This window comes from Oryctolagus cuniculus, chromosome 18 (assembly GCF_051225735.1).
Source record: "Oryctolagus cuniculus isolate XC-2025 breed Fujian yellow rabbit chromosome 18, ASM5122573v1, whole genome shotgun sequence".
NCBI classification, from domain to species: Eukaryota; Metazoa; Chordata; class Mammalia; order Lagomorpha; family Leporidae; genus Oryctolagus; species Oryctolagus cuniculus.
Window position 1 is genome coordinate 11,866,332 of NC_142884.1, and position 11,112 is coordinate 11,877,443.

General features: G+C 66.0%; 1 protein-coding gene across 1 annotated transcript; it reads right to left on the reverse strand.

Moving 5' to 3' along the window:
- Window positions 1-2,146: 2,146 nt before the first annotated feature.
- CALM3 (calmodulin 3) lies at window positions 2,147-8,560 on the reverse strand. The gene is made up of 6 exons (XM_051837396.3): window positions 8,403-8,560; window positions 5,331-5,361; window positions 4,007-4,150; window positions 3,820-3,926; window positions 3,584-3,719; window positions 2,147-3,471 (listed from the first exon to the last, which is right to left on the reverse strand). Exons 1-6 carry the CDS (start codon window positions 8,403-8,405, stop codon window positions 3,443-3,445), a joined length of 450 nt encoding a protein of 149 aa, XP_051693356.1. The 5' UTR covers window positions 8,406-8,560; the 3' UTR covers window positions 2,147-3,442.
- Between the last annotated feature and the right edge of the window lie 2,552 nt (window positions 8,561-11,112).

Consider the following 11,112-nt stretch of genomic DNA (forward strand, 5'->3'; position numbering starts at 1 on the left):
CCGCCCTAGCCTGCGGTGGTCACCAAGGAGACCTCCTTTAAAAATTTATTCATACCCATCCTGCTAGAACTGGGAGGGCCCCTGCAGAGGGGGAGGGGGCTTAACACACGTGCGTGCACACACACACACACATACTCACACCCCATCATGCTGGCGACACCTGAAGTGGCAGCTGACCAGGGCCTCCTGGCACCACGGCCCCCCCTGGTGGTGATGCTGGGAATAACACCGAGAAGCCGACTGGCTCTACGCCAGAAGCTGGGCTCCCCGCTGGGCAGGGAGGGGCCTGGGGCGTCCTCAGTGTGCTTCCTGGCCGGGTCACAGGCCCAGCTGCACCAGCAGCTCGTGGAAAGGAGCCCCACGGGGCATTTCCCTGCCTGGGGTGCAGGCAGCGCCCCTCGGTGCTTGCCCTGCAGCCAATGGGAGCTGAGCGCTCCTCATGTCTTTGATAATCAAGGATGGAGGCGCGGAGTCTAGGACCCAAGGGGGACAATAATGCCAGCGGCAGGAAGGAGGAGGCTGCGGTAGTTGAAAGCAGGGGAGGGAGGGGCGGCCTGGGTGCCAGCCCAGACACTTCCCAGAAGCGTGGTGCAACCCCCGCAGCCCGGGGCCCTTCCTGTCAGAGCTCCCTAACCCTCAGCCCCGCCCACGGGCCCCCAGCAGGCCCCCCCCCACACACACACAAGGCCTGCTCTGCACACCTGCCCAGGGGACCTTACCTGCCGCTTACAGGTTATGTTCACGCTGCATCTTGCAGACGCTGAGCCAAGTCCCTGCCTGTGCTTTCCGACAGGGAGTGGGGATGGCGGCCCCGCAGGCTTCTCAGCTCCGCCGCCCTGGGCCCCAGCACGGGGATGCTGGCCGCGGCCTGCAGAAGTCTGTTCACGCACAACCCAGCCGTCAGGAGCCTCAGGCTCACAGCCAGTCCCCGCTCCAGCTCTGCCTCTTCCTGCTTTGGGCCCCGGCTTTCCGGTCTGCAGAGTGGGCTCCCCACGCCCGAGCAGTACGGGCGCACCGGGCCCCCCGCCTTTCCAAGTGTCCACTCCTCGGCCCAGCCCCAGGAGGCACCCATTTTACGCCAGCATCCCTGAGGTCCAGGAATGCTGCACCTATTTGCTTGAAGCCATGAAGGCAGTAAGGGGTGCAGCCAGGACACGGAGGTGGGCGGGTGGCCAAAGACCACAAGTCACAGCACCACCAAGTGCCATGACACATCCAGGTGGCAGAGTGCACACAGAGGGGCCAGCGCTGTGGCGTAGCAGGTAAAGCTGCCACCTGCAGTGCCGCCATCCCATATGGGTGCCGGCTCAAGTCCCAGCTGCTCCACTTCCGATCCAGCTCTCTGCTGTGGCCTGGGAAAGCAGTGGAGGATGGCCCAGGTCCTTGGGCCCCTGCACCTGTGTGGGAGACCCAGAGGAAGCTCCTGGCTTCAGTCTGGTCCAACCCCAGCCATTGTGGCCATATCTGGGGAGTGAACCAGCAGTTGGAAGACCTCTCTCTGCCTCTCAAATAAATAAATCTCAAAAAAAAAAAAAAAAAAAAAAGGAGGAGTGCACACGGAGGCTGGGCCACGGAAGAGCAGCCTTAACTTCCCCACGTCGAGCCGGGCTCTGGCCCTGGACCCAGCCGAGGCCCCTCGATCGGGCCCCACGCTCCCAGGCAGGGCAGGACGAGCGGAGGCAGCACTGCGTCTCCAGGCTCCGTCCTGCCTGGCTCCCCCAGCCCTGCCTGGGAGGTGTGAGCTGCCCAGGGTTCAGACCACCCCCCCTCGCCGCGAGCAGGCAATGAGGTCTCTGCACTGCTTGCTCAGGGCTCGTGGTGCTCAGCTTCAAAACAAGCCCCTCCTCCCGGCTGTGCTGAGCTCCGCCTGGGCCTGGACTGGGCCTGCTGAGGTCAAGACCGCTGGAAGGAGGGTGCCAGGCACCCTGCTGGCACTGCCCGACACTCACCCAGCCTCTAGGAGTCCCGCCTTGGACCCCACAGGCCGTTCCCTCCCACACACAGCTTCAGCCTGGTCCTGCCACCCCAGCCCCGGGCCTGCCCCTTCTTGGTTCCCAGATTCGCAGGGCGGGGGGGGTTCCTCTCTCTAGCACAGTGGGCAGCCCCCCAGGGTAAGACCCCCACACAGACCTGAGCGGCAGGCAAGTCAGGTAGTCAGTGTATTTTATTGGAAAACATTGATAGATATTTTTCTTCACAGCTTGAACTGAACACGATATTGCCCGGTTTAAGAAAAAACAAAACCAAAACATTCCGCAAAAGTCCACAGCCCCACGCCCAGCTGCCCTTGTCTCAGCTGGGCCTCCCTGTCCACCCCGCCCTGGCAGGCTGGGTGCCCGGGGGCGGCGGCGAAGGGTCTCAAAGCCGGGCAGGGCCCGGGGGGAAAAAGACTTGATCCACCTGGGGGGGGGGATGGGGACCGGAGGAGGGAGGGAGGGAGCCGGGCGGCCACGGCGCCACCTTGACTGACTTGTCCCAGAAGCAAGGGCAGGGGTCATGCTCTCCACTGGGGAGGGGGAGCAGGCAGGGCCAGGGCAGAGGCGCACGGCAGCACAGGGGTGAGGGAGCGGGCGGTAGGCCCGCTCTGGGCAGCGCGGTGGGGCGCATCCTGCCTCTCCCCGCCCCCAGCCAGCCCAGCAGGGTTCGGGACGAAATGGAAGTTCTAAGTGGCACAAGGGGGATTTAAAAAAAAACGGGGGTGGGGAGGGACCAGCACATTACAAAGCGACCAGCCCACACCCACTCCCCCACTCGGGGATGGGCCCTGGGGTGCAGCACGAGCGGGAGCGCGCGAGATGTTAGCACCAGGTATTTACAGAACAGCTGAGATCCTTCCGAACAGGCCCACCAGCACAGCGCCCCCGGCCCAACCTCAGGGAGCCAACGGCTCGGTCACACAGCAGCCAGAGGGCCCAGCGCCGCTCACCACCCTGGCCATCTCCCGCGGGCCCGCCCCCCTCCTGGGCCACATCCAGCCAGTGCCACAGCTCCCCCAGGCCTTCCGGAGCCCTCTCTCGGCACCCCTGCCCCCCTCGGCTGCTGGGATCCGCACCCGGCACCCGGACGCAGGCTGCTTGCATGCAACAGCCATGGGCATGCTCTCCACCTGGGCGGGGGCCTCGCTCCCCTCCCCAGCAGGTCCGGGACAGGCTGGCGGCCACCCCAGCACCCCAAACAAGATGACAAACAAAAGGAAACAGACCAAGACGGAGGACAGCCCCCTGCCCAGGCCGCAGGAGGGCGCGGAGGGAGGGGGCGTGGAGGGAGGAAGGAGAGAGCAGGCATGCAGCTTGGGACAAATCTTTTGTTGCTTTATCAGAGTCTCAGTCAATCAACTGGAGTTTGCTAGAACCGGGGTACGCGGGGTACGCGGGGGAGTGTCGAAGAGAGAGCGCGCGCGAGAAGAGCTCGAGAGAACGGGCATCGCCAGCTGCCCGGGCCTTCACTTCGCGGTCATCATCTGTACAAACTCTGCAGAGACAGGCGGGCAGAGCCCGCGCGCGCGTCAGGGATAGGGATAGGGGCAGGTGCAGGTGCAGGCGCGCCCCCCCCCGCCCCCGCCCCCCGCCGGCGCCGCCCTCACCTTCGTAGTTGACCTGGCCGTCCCCGTCGATGTCGGCCTCTCGGATCATCTCGTCCACCTCCTCGTCCGTCAGCTTCTCGCCCAGGTTCGTCATGACGTGACGCAGCTCGGCCGCGCTGATGTAGCCGTTCCCGTCCTGGGGGCGGGCGGAGCTTTCAGGGGCCCCCTCGCGCCCGCCCCGCCCCGCCCGCCCACGAGCAGAGCCAGGGCCCCCGGGCGGCCGCAGCACGGCCTACCTTGTCAAAGACGCGGAAGGCCTCTCGGATCTCCTCCTCACTGTCCGTGTCCTTCATCTTTCTGGCCATCATGGTCAGGAACTCGGGGAAGTCGATGGTCCCGTTTCCTGCGGGGGAAGGGCGGGGAGCGGCCTTGAGCCGGGCGCTGCGCCGGCGCCCGAGCCCCGGGCGGGAGGGCCCGGCTCACCGTCGGCGTCCACCTCGTTGATCATGTCTTGCAGCTCCGCTTCGGTGGGGTTCTGGCCCAGGGACCGCATCACCGTCCCCAGCTCCTTGGTGGTGATGGTGCCGTCGCCGTCCTTGTCGAAGAGGGAAAAGGCCTCCTTGAACTCTGTGGGGAGAGAGGGGCCGGGTGGGGCGGGGAGGGGCCGGCCAGGGGCCGCCCCAGCGCCGGGAGAGAGTCCTCCCTCCCTTCCAGTCACTCAACACGGAGGGCCCGGTCTGACCCTGGGTTGCAGGAGGTCGCGTGGGCAGGACCGGGCAGGGAGGCGCCGAGTGGGGGCACCGCCGGCTCCCCGGAGCTGCGCCGCCGCGCGTGGTGAGGTGTGGGGGTGGTCGGCAGCCGAGCACGGCTGACGGACGGTGCGTGGGGGACGGCTGCCGAGCCGGGGGTGCCGAGTGGGAAGGCCGCAGCTGGGGCCGCGCCGCAGCGGGAGAGGAGCACGTGGCTCCCGCCCTCCCACCGGGCCCCTTCTGGCACCTGGAGCTCCCCTACCCCCAGCCCTCAGAGAACAGACGCCTGGCAGCGCGTCCCGAGGGTGTGGGCAGCTTGCTAATGGGGACAGGGTGAGGAGCGCGAGTGCACGTGCAGCGCCCGCGGCGGGACAGGGTACGCGCATGCGCCTGCGAGAGTGTGTGTGTTGGGGGCACACAAAGCCGGCCGCTGTGACCCCGAGCCTTGGAGCCCCAGGGAAACGGGGCTAGCGTCCTCAGGGATGCTGGCACCGCCCTGTGCCGAGGGCTTGCTGTTCTGGGGGTGGGGAGAACAAGAGTGGGTCACGGGGTCCCCTGAGCTCACGCTGGGTAAACAAGGCCACTGCAGCCGCCTGGGGCCGCGTTTCGAAGCTGCAGGTGTGACTGTGTGCGTGGTGGGGGGGGGGTGAGTGCTCTCCTGCCGTCCCTGTCACGGCTGTCACACAGCCAGGTGAACCTGACCAGCGAGCTGAGGCCCACTCCCTGATGCCCCCTTGTGCCGGTCTCCCAGGCCTACAACTCGCTAGGCACTGCAGATCCAGCAGCGGCCAACAGAACCGAGTCCCAAACCAAGGAACACGAGCCGAGCGACAGGGTACAACAGGGAGACAAGGCCCTCAGTGCGGGAGGGCGCCATGGGGGGTGCGGGAGGGAGCAGCAGGCAGAGCAGGCCAAGCTGGGCCGGTGGGAGTGCCTCCCTGAAGGGGGCCAGCAGCCCCGCCCACAGCCTGTCGGGCTGGAGCTCTGAGAGTCTGGTCTGGGGGAGGTGACAGAGGTGGGGGGAGGCCTGGCAGGAGCTGCAGGTGGGCTGCACTCACCTGCGATCTGCTCTTCGGTCAGCTGGTCAGCCTGGAAGGGAGGGAGGAGAGGTCAGCGGCCGCCCAGCTCCGCCCTGGCCAGGGCCAGCAGTCCGGGGACTCAGACGCTGGGTCCTGGTGGCTGGCAAACTTGGAGCCGCCTAAACCCACAGGCAGGACGAGCGCCTGCCCCAGACCCAAACCAGCTGCCCCGGGGGGCACCGCAGGGCGCCCAGGCTGGGGCACGGGGCTGGGGAGGCAGCTGTTCTGGAAGTCTCCAGAACAGGCCCGTCCTTGGGTAGGGCAGAGGGAAGGCCTCTGGGGCCATCTTTGCCAGTTTCTGTGTCACCTATTTGCAGGCGCTAGGCCCAGGTGGACCCAAGTGGCTCTGAGATGCTTGGGTGCCTGCAAGAGCCAGCCGCAGGCAGGGGCGGGGCACAGATGCCGGCGGGGGCTGCGCCCGCGCACCAGCGGTGGCCGGACTCCGTCTCATCGTCTCCTCTCCTCGTCTCCTCTCGGCAGCGCTGCAGTCTTTAACCCTTCCCAGCCTCAGCTCAGCTCCGCGGCAGGCAGCCCTTGGTGCATGCGGGCTTGGGGGCGGGGCAGGAGCTGCAGGACTGGCCTGGGTATGGGCCGGCGAGCCCCATGGGGGAGGAGCCAGGAGGGGCCGGATCCCCACTCAGCTTTAGGCCACTACAGCAGCCCTGGCCACGGAGGGCCCGACGACTGCGCAACAGGGGCAGGGGCCCACGTCACAGCAGCGCCCGGCGTGCCTCTGCGAGCCCAGCCTGCTGCCAACCTGGACCCGCAGTCTCCACCCCAGGCTGCACGCAGGCCAGGGACGGACGCGCCTGTCCCACCCCCCAGCTGTCAACAGTCACTGGCCCGCACTGTCTTCAACCTGAAGGAAGGGGAACTTGAGGCCACCCCCTGCCCCCCAGAATGGGAGGGGACATCAAAGTGATGATGACAGGGGAGATGGCTGAGGAGGGGCACAAGGGAAAAACCACCACGCATGCACATTCTGGAAAAGCCCAGACTCCAGAGGGAGGGCCGGCGAGGCTGTGCCGCGGGCCCTGGCTCTCCCGGCGACACCTGAGTTAGCTAGCGCCTGGGAAAGTGAGAAGGCAGGATGGGCTTCTGGTTTCAGAGGGAGGGAGGAGCTGCCCCGGCCTGGCACAGGAAAGGGGACCCGACCAGGGACCCTGCCGACCCTGCCACCGCACGGCGTGGTGCGAAGGCTGGCGCCTGCCGGTCCCCACCACGAAGACAAGGTGCAGACCAGCCGGTTATACACCAGGGTTGCTGCAGAAAGGCGTGGCTCCGCGGGGAGGGCCCGCCAAGGCCCCAGCTTCGGGCTACAGCTCCCGAGGCCTGGCTGCTGGCGCGAATGGAGCCCTGGGAAGCACTCGCTGGACCCCGAGCAGGGCCGGGTCCCCCTCAGGCTGCTTCCCTGCCTCGACCTGCAGATCCGCAGATCCTGAGCCCGGCTGCCCTGCCCTCTTGGGTTCCAGCAAGAGGCTGGACAGGGAAAAAAAAAACCAGCTTGGGTGGGGGAGGGAGGAGGGTATTATTTCACCGCCGTGCCCGGCCCCCGGCCGATGCCAGGGCGGTTGTTAGATGAGATCAGAAACCAGGGCCAGGGCCCCTCACCCGGGCCAAGCGGGAGCCACAGCGCTCAGGACCAAGTCCAAGGCCGGTTCCCAGTGCCCTGTCCCACCCACACCTTGCTGATGACAAGGGAGAGGGACGCTAGGCGGGGCCAATGCGGGGGTCCTGGGGTGGGGGTGGGGCCCTGCTTGGGGAGCACGGGGCGGTGGCAAGCGGAGCCTTCAGGTCTGGGTCAGCAAGTCTGAGATCTGATACACGGCCGGCCGCCGGCTCGCCCCAGCCGTGCCAGGCAGGATGGCTGCGCACGCCTCCTGGGCTGAGCCTGGGGGGGCCGCGGGCAGCAGGGAGCAGGGAAGAACCAGTCTGCAGGTTTTCTCTCACGGCCCAGGCTCCGTGGACGCCTTGGGCTGACCAAGGGGTCCCCAGGGGTCCTCCCCGGCCGGGCTCTGCAGCTCCTACCCGGAGGGCATGGGAACGGTCATCTGGCAGCGGCGAGGAGCTGCAGCCGGCGCTGGCGCTGGCAGCCAGGAGGGACCCGCGCTCCCGCTCAGCCTGGCCTGGGTATGGGCTGCCGGGCTTCATCTGCTGCACCCCAAACTTTCACTCCCCCACCCCCACTTCACCAGCCTCCAGTGCGCCATCGGGCCCTGAACAACTCCGCCCACCTGCTCCCACCGCCCTGGGGCCTTCCCCCAAGCCCCTTTCTTCCTGGGCCAGGGCCTGGGGGCCCACCCCCTCAGCACTGCTCTGTGTCCCCCGCCCCCTGGAGGCTCCCACATCTCCCCTTAAACCCAGGCCCACCTCAACATCCTTCAACGTCCGCCAGCCCCCCCCCAAGCCCACCTGCCGGCTCACCTTCAAATGCATTTTCTCAGGGGCCCCTCCCGCCCCCCACTCCCCTGCCCCCAGCAAAGCCAACCTCCTCCCAGCCCCCAAACAGCCTTAACCCATCAGCAGCCTTGGGATGGCTTGATGGGTCCCCCATCAAGCACAAGCCCCCGGCCCCCCCGGCACTGGCCCGGGGCCCGCCGGCCGCATCCTCAGCCCCCGGGGGGCTTCGAGAGCACCTTCCGACCTCGCCGCCACCCACCCCCAGTCTGCACCTCCTCCCCCCGTGCAGCGCCCCTCTAATGAGGACCCCCCCCCAGCCCCGGCGCGCCCAGCACCCAGCCCTGCGGGAGCAGCCCGGCCGCGCTCCGCCCCGGCTCCCGCATCCTCACCGCGACGGCGCCCCCGGCCCAGCCCAGCTCTGCACTTCGCCGCCCCCTCCCCCGGGTCCAGATGCCCGCGCGGGGATCCGGACACCCGTGGGTGCCGGAGTCGCCTTCGGAAGCCGCGCACAGCCCCCTGCTGGGGTCCGACGTCCCCAAGAGCGGGGCAGAGCGGGCTCCGCAGGCGCTGGCCGCGCGGCTCGCCCGCCTCCTCGGGGGTCCGGCCCCGCCGTGCCCGCTTCCCGGCGCCCAGCCGCGGCCCCTCACTCACCATGGCGAAGGCCGGGTGTCCGGAGCGCGGGGATCAAGGTTCCTCCGGCGGCGGCAGCAGCTGCAGCAGCTCGAGCTCCGCCGCGCGTCCGCGCCTCCACACTCACTGCCCGAAGCGCGCGCCGCCGCCGCCGCCGCCCGCCCCAACGGTCCCTCAACGGCCGCCGCCGCGCGCCCCGCCTCGCCGGCCCCGCCCCGCCCGGCCCGCGCGCCCCCGCACTGCGGCTCCGCGGATCCCTCCGCGCCCCGCGCCGCGCCGACGGGCCCGCGGCCCTCGCGTCCCGGCCCCGCGCGCGGCTGGGCTCGGCCGTCGAGAGCGCGCGCGCGCGCTCCCGGCGGAGGACTACTTTCGGTGGCCGCGCGCCCCGCCCCCTGGGCCCACTCCCTTGCCTCGCCGGCGGAGGGGCACGGCTCGACGGCGCGTGACGCGTCCCTCTGTGAGCCGCGCCGCTATTGGGCCCGACGCACAGCGGAAATGAGAGCGCGGCGCCGATTGGTCCGGCCTTCCCTGCAATGCGTCAAACTGGGTCGAGCCACTGCGTAGTGGTGGTGGGGAAGGCTCAAATGCGTGGCTGCCTGGAGCCGCGAGGGGCTACGAAGCGACAAGGGAAAATATGGGACCATGATAGAAGAAGGCGCATCGTTTCTGTGGCCGGGGAGTGGTTCAAGGGCTGGCGAAAGAGGCAGGGCGTTCTCGGCTCTCCCCTCTAACAAGTGGATGATGGTTCAAGCCAAAATGCTGGGTTTGAAGCCCCGCCCCCAGCGGGGCTCTTCGCGGCGGCGGGGTCTCCGAGGCTCCGCCCACCGCCCAGGGGTCCGTCCGGGGCGCTGCGGGCTGAGGCGCGCTCCACAGGGGTGCGGGGCGCCCGCGCTCGTTTCGGCCTGGAGTCACTCAGGGCCTGTGGAAGCTGCGGGTTGTCCCGGGGCGGCCCTGGGCACAGGGCAGTAACTCAGCCGTTCATTCATTCATTGAGACCCGGCACAAGCACTCCCTTTGACATCTCCTGGTCAGGCGCTCACTCGGCATTTCAGGGTTCCAGTCCTGAAAATGCCCTGAGGCTGCAGTACTTGTTTGCTGGAGTTTAAACGATGCCACCCGCCTCACGTTAGTATGGGAGTCATGTTCTGACTTGTTCCCGCCCCCACCACTGTGATTGGCTGAGGTATCTGCCGGCGAGTCCAGCTGGACCAATCAGCATGCCCCATCCGGACCGGACGGTGGGCTGAGCCAATGAGGATACTTCCTTGGGTTTTTGGATCAGGCGCTGTGGAGCCGGAAGCCTTTCTCTATGGGGGAGAGACAGGAGGCAAGGCCGTGGGGGAGGACAGAGGCTATTTGAGGCCGTTTTCCCACCATACCCCCATCTGATGGAAGAAGTCGTCTAGAGGAGGCGAGAAGGAAGCTGGCGAGGAGCAATGGCGCCCGGGAGTTGTCTGTATTGAGTCCCCCGGGGTCGGTGCTTCGGACCCCAGCGAGACCCCAGCGGGACCCCAGCGGGACACCATCGGGCAGGAGTTTTTGCTACCCGAGCCCCGGAAATTTCCCTGTTATCTCAAGCTCGTTTGAATTGATTTCTGTCACTTGCAACCGAAGGATTCCTGATGGAATAAGAGCTGGCCCAACTCTGCTTTGGTCACCTGCACCAACCACTGACCCTGGAACAGAGACGGCCAGTGTCCAGTCACCAGGTGCCCGCGCTCCTCTCAAGTCTCAGTGTCTGCGAGGCGGAGCTTGGCTTCTGTTACTGAAATCTGTGACATAATCAGAACAATACCGCTCACACCCCTGAGCACTTGCTCTTAGCCAGGTCACCGCGCCAAGCACTTTGCTTGCCTTCAAATTCGTTGAATTCTCACAGCCTCCCTATAGATTTGTTACCTCCAATTTTTCATGGCACAGTACTATCTTATTGTCACTGGGATTCACTGAGTCCAGGGAGGTAGGGAGGGTTGATCAAGCATAGAGAATTGAGGCAGCTTGCATGTGGCTGCACAATGAAGACTGAGTTGGAAGTGGACCCCAAATAATTTGTATGCACACCCCACGATATTAAACATGCATTGAACTCTCAGTCTCTTGAAGATATCAGGATGGCTTTTGGGGGTGGGGGCAGAGGCTGTATTTTTCTCTCACTATGCATTCTCCCCATCTTCTTGAATTCTAGCTGCAGGTTCATTGCGGCTCAGGAGCAAAACTACATTTCCCAGCCTTCCTTGCGGTTAGTGGTGGTCATGTGACTGGATGCTGGCCCAGAGGATGAGAGCAGAAATGACACAGGTAACTTCTGGGAGACGTTGTTACAGAGAGGTCGTCTTGGGCATGGATGGCACCTGGGACCTTGATGGAGCCTTGAGGCAGAGCCCACCATCTTCACTGTCAAATTTTTACTCGAAAGAGAGATATAAATGTGTATTGCTTCAGCTGCTATCATATTCGGACAAGGATTAAGCATAGACTTAGCACACAAGTTGGTGTCTCCTCTTGCGGAACCCATCCTGACTCTGGTATACCATTTTAGGGAGGGGACTCAGGCGTAAGCCAATCAGCATAGCCTGCCTCCCTCCTTTGCCTGCCATTGGCTCAGAGTTAGCCACGTGACCCACAGCTCAGCAGGTGTGGCATAATTTACAGGAAATAAAATGCCACAGATCTTAAGTATTCAGTCCCATGAGTTTTGACAATGCATCCGCCCAGGTAGCCGCCATCCAAG

Bases quoted from the DNA above. Each gene is read 5' to 3' on its own strand.
- CALM3 (XM_051837396.3), bottom strand. The intron at 3,927-4,006 runs GTGAGCCGGGCC...CTTCCCCCGCAG, and splicing joins CAACGAGGTGGACGCCGACG to GAAACGGGACCATCGACTTC. The intron at 3,720-3,819 runs GTAGGCCGTGCT...GCCCGCCCCCAG, and splicing joins CCTTCCGCGTCTTTGACAAG to GACGGGAACGGCTACATCAG.